Below are 18294 nucleotides of genomic sequence, written 5' to 3'. Positions count from 1 at the left end.
TATTATTTGGGTCTTTCTCATGCAACCTAGTGTTTTTGCCCTGAGTGGGTTATGTGTGTGTCCCTTAGTTTTACCTACGGCACCTTGGTCCATCCTCTTTCATGTTCATTGCTGGTGAACATGCTACAAGAGCACTCTGGATTTACTTACTAAAGAAATTCGCAGGCTTGAAAAATACAGTTCCTGAGGAAAATGTGAAAAGATGTCAAAAGCCTCTACGGAGGAGCCTGGTCACATGCTAATCCTTATCAAGGATTATCTAATTGAAGGAGTTAAATAAAAGGACACAAAAGACATTTCAATAACAGTTGTAATAATATGTTTATATAAAGGTAACCTTTGGGTTGGGTGAGGTATAGAATGAATCTGTGATTTGATTACTGATTCTTTAAGATACAAATTTTGTCACGTGGCTTTCTTCCAGACATACTAGTACACTTACACACATTTTTAAAAGAGCTCAATATCAACCTTTAAAAATACTAATTTAACTTAAATTTATTTGAAAAAAAATCAACTTTTCCATGTATTAGAATATGAAAAAAGGGAAAACAGATTGGATTTTCCTGATATTTTTAAAGAATGTTATAAACCACAGAGGTAAAAAATAATAAAAATATCCTAGTAAAAAAAAGTGTGGACATCACTTTGAGATTCTATTATTTTTCTTCACACGTTTACACATCCTCATTTGGTTCATTTGAAATTTCTCAGGTTCCAGACAGGTTACAGAAGCATAACCTTCTCTAAGATACCAAGAAGAAATCTGAGAATAGGTAAGGACACTAATACTATATTCCCAGAGAAACTACATTCTGCCCTCCCTTGCAAAAATTTCACGTATGACCATTAATACAATTTTGAGGATGTCCCCATCTATCGATGCTGCTAGAACTGGTTCTTCCTTTCTTATTCTAGGACATGCAGCAGGATGATGGATGACATACTCCAGCTAGGTGCTCGAGTAGAGACAGAAGAAAAAAAATCAAATGCAATCATTAAGCTGTGGTACAATTAATGCTAAGAGTGGTAGGCACAGAGGGCTGTCAGAGTACTTGGCTGGAGACAATTCATTTCATTGAATCTGTGAAATAATTCTTCATATGAAAAGAGTTGGTCCTTTTATATTGTATGAACAAGGCCCCTCCCCCCCTTTTTTTTTGGCCCCTTCTCCATTAGCTTGATCCTGGCCATTTCAAAGCTCTGAGATCAATAGTTCTGTCAGATAGTCAATTCCAACATAGTTTTCTTCATTATGTTTAAATTAACAAAATACATTATTTAATAAAATGTAAAGCTAAATTATACATACTTACATTACCTAGAAAAATATGGCCTAATTATTTGAAAAAGTAGAACAAATTTTTGGTAGTTTCTAAGAGAAAGAAGCAGTCCCAACAATTAAATATAATGAAACATGAAAGTCATTACAGGTCATAAGAAAAGCCAAATTAATTATTAAGACTTACTTTTATAACCAGTGCTCTTTCAAGTGTGATGAACATGGGAGGTTTCATCCCACAGAGCTTTATTAGTGAAGCTGGGCTTCCCCATACAGAGCTAGTTTCTTACAATGCTAATACGACCAAACAAGAAAGAAACATTACTTAAAACTACTGATGTCCGAAAATGGTTAGGCCTCTGAAAGAATGAATAGGGCTGATTCCATTGTTTCTTTATAGTTGGCTACCCCTTTGTCACTGCTAGGTGCTCAAACACAAGTAAAAACAAAGAGCCTGACAAAATGATTACACTGTGGGGTGATTCATGCTAAGACAGTGGTGGGCACAGAATGCCGGAGAAGCACTTGCCTGGGAATGCCTAATTTCATGGAAGGAAGCTGTGAAATATTTTTTCCCCTGAAAAATATCATTAATATCCAATTTAATTTGGGAAATCCCTTGTATTTGCTTATAAAGAATGGAGGCATAATATGGCCGTGGGGTCCATTGTAGGAATGTGGGTTAAGTCATTGACACGTTTGTTTTTAGCACTGTTATATAAAAAACAGGAGATGACCACTACCTACCTGCATAAAGTCTACATAAGGATAAAATGAGATAACCCAGGTACAATTTTCAAACTAACACCTGGCATGTTTTAGAAGAATTAAAAAAAAAAAAAAAAGTAGCTGCTTTTTTAATTACTGTTGTTGTCAATTCCATGAACAAATAAATCTACTTCATAGATAACAACTCCCTATTTCCAGTGTTTACACACTGCCTACTATGTACCTACTATGTACCCTTGTGGGGTAATTTCATAGGTTTTCTTTCCTTCTTACACCCTTCCCCGCTCCTCACTCCTGCAAGGTAAATATCCCCATGAGGCAAATGAAGAAACTGAGGGCAAAGGAATTCACCCATTCAATTAGCAAACCTTTTCTGAGTGTCTACAGTATTCCATGCACCTTTCCAGGGACTGAGGCTATGACAACAAGACAAACAATTTCCCTCATTGCGTGGTACTCAGAGTCTATGTTTGAGCCAACCAGGTGGACTTGCAGAGTGACCGCTGACTAGAGTAAAACAAAGGAAGAAACAGGTCTGGCGGAAGAATCGAGAGTTCCATTTGGGGATATATGTTAAGTTTATGATGCTTATTAGTCATCTGAATGGAGTTATCAAGTCGACAGAAAGGCATCAGTCTAGTTGGCAAACTACAAGCCCCATACCAAATCTTCCGATCACATATTTTTATATGACCTTGAGCTAAAAACAGTTTAAGAAAAAAAATTTTACTTGCATTTTTAAAAATTTAATTTAATTTTTTCTAATAAACATGATTAGATGTTGTGTTAGGAGGCATGCAAACATTAATCTCACTGCACATCTGCACTGGAGGAGCTCTTGGGGTGACCAGGTGCATTGTCAATGAGCAGTCATATTTTGAAAGGAATCTTTTTTTCTGGGCATTACATCTCAACAGTGGGCTTAAAATATTCGGGAAATTGTGTTGCAAACAGACGTGCTGTCATCCAGCCTTTCTTGTTCCAGTTGCTGAGCACAGGAAGAGTAGATTTAGCATCATTCTGAAGGGCCCTGGGATTTTCAGAATGGTCAGTGAACACTGGCTTCAATGTAAGGTCACCAGCTGCATTAGCCCCTGACAAGAGAGTCAGCCTGTTCTTCGAAGCCTTAAAGCCAGGCACTGACTTCTCCTCTCTAGCTATGAAAGTCCTAGATGGCACAAGACTGTTTTGTCTACATTGAATATCTGTTGTTTGGTGTTTCCACCTTCATGAATTATCTAAGCTAGATATTCTGGAGAACTTGTTGCAGCTTCTACATCAGTACTTACTGCTTCACCTTGCACTTCGATGTTAGGAAGACAGCTTCTTTCCTCCAACCTCTTGAACCAACCCCTGCTAGCTTTGAACTTCCTCACTTCTCTCCACCTTCACAGAATTGAAGAGAGTTAAGATCTTGCTCTGGAGTAGGCTTTGGCTTAAGGGAATGTTGTAGCTGGTCTGATCATTTCTCCAGACCACTAAAATCTTCTCCGTATCAGCAATTAGGTCATTTTGCTTTCTTATCATTCATGTATTGTGACTGGAGTAGCACTTTTAATTTCCTTCAAGAGGAAATTCACAACTTGGCTAATCGTTTGGTGCAAGAGGCCTAGCTTTTGGCCTGTCTTGGTTTTCAACATGCCTTACTCACTAAGATTAATTATGTCTAGCTTGCGATTCTTCCTGTCACCTGAACACTTAGAGCATAGGGAGATTAACTGGATTAATTTCAATAGAAAGAGACCCAAAGAGAAGAGAGACAGAGGGAATGGCCAGTCAGTGGAACAGTCAGAACACATACAACATTTATCAATGAAGTTTGTGGTATTATATGGGTGTGGTTCATGACACCCCAAAACAATTACAATTGTAACAACAAAGATCACTGATCACAGATCACCATAACAAATACAATAATCATGAAAAAGTATGGAATGTTACAAGAATTATCAAAATGTGACACAGAGACACAAAGTAAGCAAATACTATTCGGAAAATGGCACCAAGAGACTTGCTGGACACAGACTTCCCACAAACTTTCAATTGGTAAAAAAAAAACACCACAGTCTGTAGGGGTCCCTGGGTGGCTCAGTCATTTGAGCCCATTCGACTCTTGATTTCAGCTCAGGTCATGATCTCAAGTCATGGGATCGGGACCCACATCGGGCTCCACACTCAGCATGGAGTCTGCTTGAGGATCTCTCTCTCCCTCTGCCCCTCCCCCCACTCATGTACATGTACGTCTCTCTCTAATAAATAAATAAATAAAATATTTAAAAAAACAGTATCTACAAAGTGCAACAAAGCGAAGCACAATAAAACGAAGCATGCCTATGATATACTACGTGATGTGAAAGATATGAAATTTAAATATCAGTCATTCCATTTACTGGAACGTAGCTCATTTATTTACATATTTGTCTCTGGCTGTTTTCATGCTACAACACAGGGTTGAGTAGTTGCAACAGTGCTTTACGGCTTGCAAAGACTAATTCTCTACTATCCGACCCTATACAGAGAAAGTTTTCCAATCCCTGATCTGGAGTATAAATAGGGGCTGGGAGTCAATAGCATAATATTGTACAAAATAACATGGCTCCAGATGACATCACAAAGGAAGCTAGTTAGATGAAACAGGAGGTTCTTGACACATGAGGAATTAATTCAGAGCCTTTAGAAGGGAAGGAGCAAGCAAAGACATCTGGAAAGGAATGATGGGAAGGGAACCTGAGGGGCACATAGTAAGAGCCCACAGAGTGTGGTGTCACAGAAACCCGGAGAGAAAAGACTTCCATGGAGACCCAGGTTGGCTGCATTGAATGAAGCTGAGAGGTCATGGTGACATTATTTAATGGACTTGGTAATATCTGGGACTGTCAAAAACAATTTCAGTAGAATGTTGGAAGTTTCCACTCTTCATGAGTGGAAGAGTGAGTGAAAATGAGTAAGTGTAAGTTCATGCAACTTTTTTCATAGTTCTGCTGTGAAGACAAGTAGAGAAATAAGTGGTGGCTGAAGGGGAATATAAGAACAAGAAAGGGGTTTTGAAACATGAGCAATAGAGCATGTTTATATGCTGGTGAGAATGTTCCAGTGGAGAAGGAGAAAGTGATGACAGAAGAGAAAGAAATGAGGATTTGGGGAGTGAAGCCTGAGAGGATCAGAGGGAGTACAATCCAGAGCTTACATGGAGAGATTAACTTTTGACAGGGTAACTCTTCCAACATAAACGATAGGAATACATAGAACAAGTGCACAGAAACAGGGGATTGGGGATTTGATGGTGAAAAGATGCAGATCTCCCTGTCTGCATCTATCTGTACAACAGAAGGTGAGTTTTCTATGTGTACTAGAGGTAGGGTAATGGGGGTAGGGGGCAGGGTTTGAGAAGAGAGAAGAAATGAGAAAATTACCAGGAAGAGGAAAAAAGAAATTTACTTGGAAACCAATTAGCACTGCTGGCAAGGATGAGTATCCATCTGAGATTTGGAATCATGGATTTTGAAGTGAAAATGGTAACTTTTCCCAGCAACCACCACAGAGTTGATACTTATAGTGGGATGCAATGGATAATTCTCTAAAATTGTCACATGCTGGAATCAGGCTTGGTTCCCTCTAAGGTCAGTGGCTATATTCTTTGGGCTCTGCCAAATCGTTTCTACCCTGACAGATCCAGGCATGGCTACGATTGATTTTTCAGGGCCTAGATCTATTCAATTACCATATATTTTTTCCCCCTTCAAAGTAAAATACAAATTAATCTGTTATTTTTTCGGCAGTACTCTACCAAGTACTAAGCCTCAATTATTCATTCTCCTATCAGAACTAGTATAACTTTTGGAGCATCAAACATCCTTAGGTACTTCACTATGCTCCATACACAAATAATTCAGGCCCCTAATAATCCATTTCCAATAAATGCAGTGGTATGTTGATCTGGCATTTCCAACCACTATTCAATCCACTCTGAGAAAGCACTCACTGTGTATTTCTTTTACTTCAGTGCATCCCTAACACCTAGTAAATTTTTAACAAGTAGGTGCTCATTAAGTATTTGATGAGTTAGTGGTTCTCAGTTTGAGAATAAACTATAAGTGGATTTTTTTTATGAAGTATACAAATGAAATAAAATACTCACAAATTAACTGAGGGCATTCGATGTATTCAAATCAGTCCTTCATCTGAATGTCTGCATCATTATTCTATTCAAATGGAATACCTACTTGTAATATAAATTTTCTTAAAACTTTTGTTTGGCCAGTTGTTTTTTATCTTGAAATCAACCACAAAGACCATATATTTTTGCTACCAGGTTGTTTTCTTTTAAAAAAACCTTACATTGGAATTGTAAAACTCCCATATACTACTACTTCATACAAATACTAAATGCTTCCAGCAGAGGGCTCAAGAATTCTATTTTAAGGAAAAAACTTTAAAAAGCTCATTGTCCAACAGCAGCTATTGTAGAACTCCCTCATAAGGCAATGCTGACAAAAAATACATTCCTCCTCTTGATCAAGTAATTCCAGGTCTATCAATTTATTTAAAATAATCCAAATGCGGGGTGCCTGGGTGGCTCAATCTGTTAAGCTCTGGACTCTTGATTTTGGTTCAGGTCATGATCTCGGGTTGTGAGATGGAGCCCTGAGTCAAGGTCAGGCCCCGTGTTGGGCATGAAGCCTGTTTAGGATTCTTTCTCTCTCCCTCTACTCCTCCCACCCCTGCTCTCAAGAGTGCTCGCTCTCGGGGGCGCCTGGGTGGCTCAGTTGGTTAAGTGACTGCCTTCGGCTCAGGTCATGATCCTGGAGTCCTGGGATCGAGTCCCACATCAGGCTCCCTGCTCGGCAGGGAGTCTGCTTCTCCCTCTGACCCTCCCCCGCTCATGCTCTCGCTCTCTCAAATAAATAAATAAAATCTTCAAAAAAAAAAAAAGAGTGCTCGCTCTCTCTCTCTCAAAATAAATAAATAAATAAATAAACAAATAAAATAAAATAATCCAAATGAAAGAAAAAATTAGATTACAATAAGACAGCACTTATGGATAAATGTACCTTTAACTCCAAGAAAGAAACTGAATTTATAATACTATGGATAAATATACTTTAATTCCAGAGAAGAAATTAAGTAAATTATAGTCACAGAAATTTATACAAAACTACTTAGGCATATCAGGGTGCCTGGGTGGCTCAGTTGGTTAAGCATCTGCCTTCAGCTCAGGTCATGATCCCGGGGTTCTGGATCTAGCCCCACGTTGGGCTCCCTGCTCAGTGGGGAGTCTGCTTCGGCTGCTCCCCCTGCTTATACTCTCTATCAAATAAATAAATAAAATGTTTAAAAAAAAAAAAAAAACCCGGGGCGCCTGGGTGGCTCAGTCGGTTAAGTGTCTGGGGCTCAGTCAGTTAAGCGGCTGCCTTTGGCTCAGGTCATGATCCCAGGGTCCTGGGATCGAGCCCCACATCGGGCTTCCTGCTCTGCGGGGAGCCTGCTTCTCCCTCTCCCTCTCCCACTCCCCCTTGCTTGTGTTCCCTCTCTCGCTGTGTCTCTCTCTGTCAAATAAATAAATTTTTTAAAAAAATCTTAAAAAAAAAAACCCACAAAACTACTTAGGCATATGGGTAAAGGCCAGGAAAAAAAAACAAAACAAAACAAAACAGAAAGACAAGATATAATGTATAAGTAAATTAGAATTTGGGTGTTTAGAATTTGATTGAATATTGTTTTTCACTTTCATTCTTATTTATGTTTGTGTAAACGTTTGGGTGATTTTTTTTTTATTTTCAAAGATGAAAAATGATATGTCCTATTTTTAGTGCTGAAAACAAGGATGGAACAAAATTTAGAAAGCAAGCAGAATGGTTTATTTATGGAACAACCTGGGAATTTGGAGACACTTCATTTTCAAAGGCAGAACTAATCGGGTGTAGCACCACTTTATTCATGCCTACAAATAACATTACAGCACCTCTGGGATTTCAAAGGCGTTCAGAGGTCCCAAATCTCTTTATTTACCCTATTTATTTACTTATATGATATCTCATTTTGAGATGGATCTGAGGCATCAATACAAGCATTTAAAAATTAAGAACATAACTCAAGCTAAGAGAAAATAGGAAACAAAAAATATGAAGTCAGGAGAGGAGGTATATATATACATATGTTTTTATATCCTTATAACTATTTTTTTTAAGATTCCATTTATTTATTTGAGAGAGAGTATGAGCGGGGCAGGGAAGAGCAGAGGGAAGAAGCAGGGTTCTCACTGAGCAGGGCTGAGCAGGGAGCCTAAGACAGGGCTCCATCCCAGGACCCTGGGACCATGACCTGAGCCGAAGGCAGACGCTTAACCGACTGAGCCACCCAGGCACCCCCTATTCTGTTTTTTATGGAATTTTACTATTTTAGAAAATGGTTTCAATATGTTTCCTAAAGAGTTCTGCCCCAGCATGTATATAGTGAAATATATATTATTTTTATTACACTTTCTCTCCTTCTGTTTATTCATCATATATGTTAAGGTTTCTTATTGATGTTAAAGTAATTTATGTGGGCAAGTTATAATATCTAAGAATTTCATTTCAGGATAACCTAAAACATTCAATGTTGCCTTTTTATATTAAGGCCTGATAGATGAGGCTGAGAATCACCAAGCCTGACAGACAGACTGTGTATCTTCTGCAAATCCATTATGTATATAATTTCTCCCAAATGAACTTTTAGTGAGAGCTGTCCCAGAAAACAGGCTGACGCTGGAGTGCTATTATTCTCTTTTGTTGAATCAGGGGAAAAGCTTATGTACTTTAAAAAGCCATCAATAGGCTGATAACTTCTTATGAAAATTAATAAGCTAATCAAGTTTCTCCCTTAAATAAACTGTTAACCTCCCTCCACTCAGAGGTGATTTGATGAAGCACCTAAGGAAGGGTCAGGATTTCCTTAGGGAATAATTTGGGAAGTAGCCAACACTCAGAAATTCTAATGATCAAGAAAGAGCACTGTTTAGAAATCCTGCTTTGATTTCTGCCTAGAAATATTATAAAATAAGGATTACTGCTCACCCACCATAGCAAAGGAAAAAATTCCAGATGCATACCATAAAATATAAAGTATCTGGCCGTGATACTTTCTGCTAAAACATTCAAAAGAAGTAAGTGCACAGAAGTACAAAATCTACCCTGAATTAACTAAGTGGGTTGACCTGCTATTTTAAGTTGCTGGATGTTAGCCAATTCTACTTTGGAGGACACTAGCTAGAAAAGGACTGATTGTTTATTGCCCCCACTATGACAACAGAACCATATCACAAGCATACAGAAAATACTTCTCTTCCTATTCCCTATACTGGCAATAGGGTGGGGGTGGGAAGTAGAGACCTTGGAAGGAGAGTAGAAGAAAGAGAGGCAACAAATACAGCTCACTTGAATGGAGTTTTATAAATAAATAAAGATAAGGTTAAAACACAGAGGGACCACACTCATTCTTATCATCTAATGCTATCTCAGATACCCAGAGACCCTCATCACGTTACCAGTATGCATGTCCTGTACACCATGAGCTCAAGCACCCACCGTGGCCCACGATGGGTTCCTCAGCACAGAATGAATTCTGAGAAAGATCACAAATGCTATTAGCATATTGTTTAAACACATTTTGTTTTCCTAAGTGATTGAGTTACACAATATTTCAAAGGAAAATACCTGTGCCTAAAATGTGACTATCACTCAAGTAGAATGCTAGACTAATGTAATTGAGGTCTGACTCCATTTTTGATGTTTGCCTGCTAACAGCTTTCGAGCCCCAGCACTCCCTCCTCCCTGCTTTTCCCACACCTGGGAAAAAGTACGAGAAAGACTGAGTGCTCTTTCCCTTGGTGCTGGCAGGAAGTTCAAACCACACAAGCCCCTGCCTATGTGAAGAATCCTCCAGCTCCCTCCCCTAACCACAGGAAAAGTCAAGCCAATCTCCCCCTACTTGCCCTCTGAAGCCATTTTTGGACCTGCTTGGGAGCCACCCTGCTCTCCCCAGAAAGCCTCACTGTGTGAGTAATAAACCTTTTTGCATCCTCTTGGTATGCGTGTGGTATTACCAGTCTCGACAACTGAATCCAATTTTGCATAGGGGAGGGAGTCATTCTGTTTTTGGAGAATGCCTATAAGACAACTCAGAAACCCCAAACTTGGAAATTATTAGAGAAAAGTCAGGAAATGTAAAAAAAAAAAAAAAAAAAAATCAAAGTATCAGCTTTATTACCAAATGAAAGCAGATCTCAGAGGTGTGGCCACAGTTACACTTCTTCACAGAGATACTTTAGACGTTGCTATGCTGAGTAAACGGCTTTATAATTCCTGCAGTATAAACTACACCTGAGTACATTCTGAGCAGACAGCACACATAAATTTAATATAGAACAGGCTGGCGTGAAGTAGAGACTGTTAATTAGAGCATGGGAGGACCTCCTCCCTGCTCTACAGGGAGGAGGTCCTCCCATGTGACTTCCCTTTGTCTGAATCAACTGTTCGCCTTGAAGAACAGACAGGCTTCAGGCCCTGTGAGTCCTTGGGTTCTTGGGTCCTCAGCTGAGAAAAGTAGGCTTCTGGGGGTCAGTCAGGACCTGGACTTCTAAAATCTCACTTCTCCTTTTTTCACAATAAGTGATTAGGTCTCCAACCTGTCCTTCCCACTTTTGACCACCAAAACATGTCAACATTTATTGCTTTACTTGACATCTTGGGAAGCCATAAAAATTCCACTTGGCATATGGTTCTTGTCAATCAAGTTAGTTGGTACTTTCGAGAAACCATGAGTGGGAATATGGAACATCTTCACCCCAAAATAGTAAGTGGACATATCTGCTTGTGTGTTTGTTTCAATGACCCACTGATAAAAGAGAAAATCTCTCCAAGGGCAAATAATGCAGAGTTTCAAAAGATCCAAACAAGCAAAAAGCCACTGATGAAATTCAAGCTTCCTTCATTTCACTCTCTCAAACCTTCCAGTATGGACTCTGGCACAGCTCTGACAAGAATTAAGGTGAGGAGAAAATGATCACTTTCTGCACAATTCCAGATATTCTTCCTTAGAATGTGGATTTTAGACTGTGCCCTCTAGAGCCTGGGGCACAGTGAAGGTACCTCAGGGGCCTTTTGCTGGCCAGGCTTCTGTAAGCACTGCCAGGTGAAGAAAGCTACATATTTACAGCTAAAATATTTAAACCACTGAATAGCCTGAATGTTGCTCCCCAGAGACATATTTAAGAAAAAATTCTCCCAGATTTGTTCATATGCTACCATTTAGTTCAACCAGGTTACATTTATAGGTAAATTTTATGGGGACTTTTTCCATGTGAAGTGACATATTTATCCCTCTGTAGGGATGGCCCATGGAAAGCAGTTGCAATTCAAATTCCTGTCACTCTGCTGCTGGGCCTGGTGCTCAGGTCTACAGAGAAAAATATTCTGCTATGTAGAATAAATACAGTTTCAATATTCATCAAAATGGAATGCTATAGTGTATGCCTTATCAATGCTATGTAAAAAGATAATATGAACTTATTAAGGAATCAAATAAGAATCAGGAAGAAAAACTTCACTGCATAGAGCTGAATACTAAGGGATAGTTTCCTTGAGTTTAAATTTCCTTTTTTTTATTAAAAAAATAAGAATTTATTTGAGAGAAGGAGAAGGAGAGAGCGCAGGGGCAGGGGAGGGTAAGGGCAGAGGGAAAGGGAGAAGCAGGCTCCCCGCTGAGGAGGGACATCAATCCAGGACTTGATCCCAGGACCCTGGGACCATGAGCTGAGCCGAAGGCAGACGTTTAACTGACTGAGCCACCCAGGCACCCCGAGTTTACAATTTCTGATTGCATGAATATTTTTACATAACCAATTCTGTAAGCACAATTACAGCTAAATTTTTTTTTTTTTACTTAAGAGTATCATACTTTTCTACATTTCCAAAGAAAGACCTTATTTTTTTTTAAAGATTTTTATTTATTTAATTGACAGAGAGAGACACAGCGAGAGAGGGAACACAAGCAGGGGGAGTGGGAGAGGGAGAAGCAGGCTTCCCGCTGAGCAGGGAGCCCATTGCGGGGCTCGATCCCAGGACCCTGGGATCATGACCCGAGCCGAAGGCAGGCGCTTAATGACTGAGCCACCCAGGCACCACCAAAGAAAGACTTTAAAATGTTAATATTAATGGTTACACAAAATATCCTTGTAAAGATTGTACTAAAGCATTCTCTGGATCGGAGGATGGTAATTAGGATGGGAGTCCCAAAGAGATGGGTTCCTCCATGTGTTGAGGAGCCAAGGCTGGAGTTACTGGATAATGAAGAGAAAAGCAAGGGATCACAGGTACCAAAGCGTCCTTTCTCTTCAGATGGCCAGATGTGACATGGCGGTTCAGGGTGGACAAAGTTGGCAGTACCTGGAGGCGGCAAATATTAAAGGGGACTACAAATGTCACTGTCATCTGGTGCGTAGTTTCTCTCTCTATCAGGCTACAAGGGACAGAACAGGAGGACAGTTCTCTGGAAAGGAAGAGGAAGCTAACTAGGCTTAAGCCCTTGCTCCCCTATAAGGAAGGTATTCAGCACTGTACTTGGCATATAGTCTATCTTGCTTAACATCATCACAGCTGGAGTGCTAAACAGTGAACTTTATTGTGGTTCTCAGCTCTATTTGCTTCCTATTTTGGTCCTTAGTTACTCAAAGTCTTAGAGGCTTATTCCGGGAACTTCGAGGTCAGAAGTCCTTCCATCTTCTGAGTGGGGCTCTTCTCTTTCTAGAAGGATCTTGGTCTTAACTGCTAATCACTACCCCCGGGCTTTCTTAGCAACACCTACTCACTCCTGAGTGGCTGACCTCTTGTCTAGTTAGGACTGGGAATCCTCCTCCCAGTCAACATCTCCACCAGAATCCTTTCTTTCCTCCCCTTCTTCTTTCCTGGTCTGAAATAGGAGTGAATTCCTGGCCAGAGTTGGAAAGTGAGGAGACTGAGGGAGGCCAGGGAACGGGTAGTCTTGCCCACCAGATTAAGTGAGAGTTTGTGTTCTCTTAGGGTTACCCTGTCCCGTTCTCCCTAAGGCAGAGCTGCCTGGCGACAGTTTACATCACACCACTTGCTCCTGTCCTGGCTCCCGGCGCCAGCCCAGAATAGGACCTGGGAAGTAGCCTGGCTCCTCTGCCCCTCATGGCTGCTTCTGCTCTTTACGGCTGAGCAAACACACCCATGAGGGTCGTGATGCATGCCCGCCTCTGCACAGGCTGTGCCCTAAGCAGGGTGTGCCCACAGGAAGGTCACGTCTCTAATCAGTGGGAAGGCAGAGTGTGTGCTTCCTCGGCCCCATATAGACTCCTTGCTAAGAAAAGTGCATGCACTTTCAGAGGATGCATTAGCATTAGGGGAAAAGTCTGCTTTTTCTTTAAAATTTCCTGGATGAAATCTGTGACCAATTTTAAGAAGGTTATGCTTTAGAGCACTATGTAGGAGGAACACGCACACGTAGCAACATTCACTCATGGCGCCCACACAATACTTCCAATTCCAGTTTCTCTCCCAAGACGGCAACAATTTTCAGACATTTAAAACACTTATATTTTATACTATGCTTACTACCACCGACTAAAGGTGTAATCAACTGTCAGTAGAAATAGCTAGAGGTAGGTAAGTTCAATGTTAACCCTGATTTTACAAATCTATATCATGGCTAAAGACAACAGATTAGTGAGTATTAGTGAGTTTCCACAAGAGTACATAACAATTAAGAAATTGAAGAACTATGCTTTTATTCCTGCTTCCATACGCCAAAGTCTTCGCTTAATGCTAACGTCAATTCCAGAGTAAGAGAAAGCAGGTTTTTTGCATCTCCCAAGCATACTGCAATTCCACTTTTTGCCATTATCTGTGTTCATGTCTCCAAGGGAAAACAGATTTATTATAAAGTCATTTTGGTGTTTAAGAGAGCAAAGTACCATGGATGCTGTCCAAGAAAGCATGTATCAATTTCCACTGTGCAGCAATGAGTTATCATACATAGAGTTCAAGTGCAGCAACTCAGAGCCCTCATGAACGGAGTGCTGCAAAGGCACCCAGGATGAGAGAACCATCAAAAGAGTTCACTCTCTAAAGTGTCCAAATGCTTCCCTGCCTCCTTCAACAAAGTAGAACAAATATGACTTAATCTTTCCTCAGTGGGACAATGGATTTGAAGCTAAGAGGACTGGCCCTGACTCACTGAGTCAGTATACACTGGGAGAGTGATTTGAGTCATTCCCTGCACCTTCCTGGGCTAGTCATCTTCATGATGGGATCACTGCATTCTTCAGAGCTGTCTAGAAGATTAGGTCAAACAGCACACACAAAGTACCTAGGGCAGTGCCCTTGCTCTTGCAGAAGATGCTCCATGAAATGTCAGCCTACTTCCTGTCCCTCCAGACACAATCTGAACAGATGAGTTACTGCTGAATGCCACAGGCTTGTTGCTGCTCTGTGGGTATACACATCAGGAATGGGTCACTGGACAGAATAAATACAACTCCGGCTCAGGCCCTAGGACTTGCTTTTTTTCTTTTCTTTTCTTTTTTTTTTTTTTAAGCATTCCTGGCTTTCTTTTTAACTCATAAAAGTGGAATATGAGCATATGACTCCTAAGCAATGAGATATGGCTGCCCCTCTGCAAACTTCTCAAGCAGTTTTCTTACCCTTCAAAAAGTCCCCTTCAGTCCATGTTTCCTAAGTCCTTTGTGCCACAGGGATTACATATATATAATTGTGAAAGAAACCACAGGGCAATCAAGGCAAACAATAAGACAGCCGTTTATATCTGCATGTGAGTTTTACCTCAGCCTCTATAGCATTTTTGCACCCTTCTGTTTACTAATTATTTAAATGTTTTGCAGCTTATAACTTCTGAGCTGAAACTATTCCATTGTTAATGCAGCTAAATACAAAAGCTACTCATGTGGGTAGTTTTTTCAAAAAAACACAACATTTACTATTTCATTCCCATTGCACACCAGCAAAGTAGGAGCTATGTGTTATCAATAGTACTTTAGAGGTGGGCAAATGCAGGTGTGACCATATTTCAGACATGAAGAGAGAAATCTACACAAGACAGAATTTAGAGCTGGTATCTGTCTTTACATCTATAAACCAAAAAGCAGCCAACACATAATTTACCTCACTAGGAATCAGGTTTGGCAACTCTGAACAATAACTGTCCACCTGAATTTTCTAAGGCATGAAATCTGGCTGGGCTGACTCTGAATTTGTGATCCATTTCCTTTGTATTTCCCTTTGCACCTGCTACTTGATGGATGTTTTTTTCCTTTCTATCCATTATTTTCATTTCAGCTGCCGAGATGCCTCAATTACTCTATGAAACATATCTCAAACTCTACTAGCTCTAGAAAAGAAAATGGACAATATCATATAGTTTAAAAAGCCCCTAAAGGGGAAATTTAGTAGAAAAGTGAGCTCCCAACATTCTTCAAGACCCAAATACCACCTTCTCTGTGAAAGTTTGTACTGATGGCCCCAGCTGACCATATCCTCCTTTTTGTCTCCACTGTATCTTGTATTCTGCTTCTATTATATTTCCCAACACAATGAGGATATGTGATTATGTCTATGCCTCTTTTCCCCACTGGGATGTGGGCCCGCCAAGAGAAGAGGCCCTTATTTTAGCATAGAAGACACTAAACCTAAGTTGAATAAAATGGAATTAAAAAACAAAAGTTTATAAAAACTTCTTGGAGCTTTACATTTTTTTTAAGCCAATAAAGCCATGATTAAGTAATGGAGCTTCAGTAATAACAATTCAAGTTATTTTGCAAACTCTTTCCCATAAGATGGTTCTTTAGGCTGTTTTAAAATTATACCAGCAAGCCACTGAGCTCAGATTAAAATATTATGTTCCCTGGGTCATATTTAAACTCAAATTGTTTTACTTACCTTTTCATCATTTTAGTTATAAAATTAAGGAGATGTGAACTTTTTTTTAAAACGTTAAAATGAATAACAAGAAAAATACCTAAATCTCATGCCTCAAGGATAATCCCCTCTGGCTAGCTGCAGTTAAAACGTTAAGCCTCTCAGATGACATGTGGTACCATACCTGGCCCGTGTATGCAAACTCCAGGGCCTGCTTCAAGCCAAGGCCGGTCACACCGTGTAAATTCACCTCGTCTGCTCCACTTTCCACCATACAGAGACTGAACATTGCCTGAGGTGGGAGAGAACGAGAGAGATGGGGAGTTACACAACTTAAAAAGCAAGAGAACAGAGGAGGAGCAAGATGGCGGAGGAGTAGGAGACCTAAATTTTATCTGGTCCCAGGAATTCAGCTAGATAGGTATCAAACCATTCTGAACACCTATAAACTCAATAGGAGATTGAAGAAAAGAATAGCAGCAACCCTGAACAGAAAAGCGACCACTTTCTGGAAGGTAGGATGTGCGGAGAAGTGAATCCAAGGCGATATCCGGGAAGATAGACTGCGGGGCGGGGGAGCCTCCATCAGCCGCTACCGGCAAGTGATAGAGCCACGGAGCACAAAATCAGAACTTTTAGAAGTCTACTCCGCTGAGGGATGTCGCTCCAGTGGCTAAGTGGGGGTGGGACCCTCGCTGGGACAGTGTGGTCTCAGGACCCTCAGGGTCACAGAAAGACCGGGGGTGACTGAGTGCAGCAGAGCTCCCAGGTATCAGAGCAGGGAAGCTGGCTGCAAAGACCGAGCAGAGAAGTGGGCTCTCAGCTCGGGGTTGCCATAAACCATGATCAGCGGCACAGTCGGGCCACTGCTCTTCCAGCAGGGACCCAACAAGTGGCAGATACGGGGAGATTCCCCTTCCTCCCCTGGGGAGGAGCAGTGCGGAGCACACTGCAGGAATCTGCTGGGTTTGGAGACTCCACACGGGGTCGTATGCCAGAGATAGAAACGCCCGCAAACCGGATCGTGTGCCAGAGATAGAAACGCTCGGTCACAGGCTGGGTGAGCACGGAGTACGGCCAGAGACCAAGGAGAGGGGAGTGATTGCTTTCCTCTGGGAGCTCACTGAGGAGTGGGGCCCCGAGTTCTTGGCTCCGCTGGGGCAGAGACTGGGAGGCTGCCATTTTCACTCTCATCTCCAAAGCTGTACGGAAAGCTTGCAGGGAACAAAAGCTCCCAGGAGGAAACCGGAGCAGGTTACTTAGCCTGGCCCCCGGCAAGGGGGGGGCAATTCCATCAATGGCAGAGACATTTGAGAACCACTGCAACAGGCCCCTCCCCCAGAAGATCAGCAAGAACAGCCAGCCAAGACCAAGTTTACCAATCAATGAGAACGGGAGAATGCCAGCACTAGGGGAATACAGCACATAGAATTCATGGCTTTTTTCCCCCATGATTTTTTACTCTTTCAAAGTTAATTTTTTAAATGTTCTTTATTTTTTTCTTTTTCTATTTTTATTTGAATTTTTCTTTTTCCCTTTTTCAACCAACATCTTATCAATTCCTTTTTTTAAAATCTTTTTTATTTTTCATTTTTAGAGTCATATTCTACCCTTTCATTGTAGTTAACCTTATTCTTTGAGTGTGTGTGTATATATATATATATATATATATACATATATATACACATATATATATGTATATATATATATGTTGTTCTCTCTTTAAAACTGTCAGATACAGTTTCTTCTAAAAGACCAAAAATATACCCTAAATCTCTAGTGTATGGCTTTTCTCTAGTCTCCTGGCTGATAACATTCTCTCTTTTTTTTTTTTTAATTTCTCTTCTTTCTTTTTTCAACCAACTTCTTATCTTATCAATTCCTTTTATAAAATCTTTTATAATTTTCATCTTTACAGTCATATTCCATCCCTTCATCGTATTTACCCTTATTTTTTGTACATATATAAGTTTTTCTTTCTTCAAAATTTTGGGAGGCAGTTTCTTCTAACAGACCAAAATACACCCAAAATCTAGTGTGTGGCACTGATCTATTTACCAGCCTGATCATATTTGATCATATTCTTTTTTTTCTTTCTTTCTTTCCCTTTCTTTTCCCCTGGGTTTCGGGTCTCTTCTGATTTGTTTAGTGTATCTTTTTCTGGGGTCGTTTTTACCCTGTTAGCATTTTGTTCTCTCATTCATCTATTCTCCTCTGGACAAAATGACAAGACAGAAAAACTCACCTCAAAAAAAAGAACAAGAGGAGTAACGACTACCAGGGACTAATCAATACAGACATTAGTAAGATGTCAGAACTAGAGTTCAGAATGACGATTTTAAAAATACTAGC

The 18294-nt window shown here is 40.4% G+C and overlaps 1 protein-coding gene across 5 annotated transcripts in view; it reads right to left on the bottom strand.

Moving 5' to 3' along the window:
• KLHL32 (kelch like family member 32) overlaps nt 1–18294 on the bottom strand; it is a 161874-nt gene that overhangs the window by 88916 nt on the left and 54664 nt on the right. For all 5 annotated transcript variants that reach the window (XR_014147818.1, XM_081828680.1, XM_081828681.1 and 2 more), the window contains exon 3: nt 16127–16234. Coding sequence is in view for 4 of the 5 variants with exons in the window: in XM_081828680.1 (XP_081684806.1) it covers nt 16127–16234 (108 nt within the window). In the remaining variant the exon portion in view is untranslated. The remainder of the gene's footprint in view (nt 1–16126; nt 16235–18294) is intronic.

This window comes from Leptonychotes weddellii, chromosome 8 (assembly GCF_054177405.1).
Source record: "Leptonychotes weddellii isolate Sample4059 chromosome 8, ASM5417740v2, whole genome shotgun sequence".
Lineage (NCBI taxonomy): Eukaryota > Metazoa > Chordata > Mammalia > Carnivora > Phocidae > Leptonychotes > Leptonychotes weddellii.
Note: the sequence above shows the minus strand (reverse complement) of the source record. Positions and strands in the feature narration are given on the sequence as shown.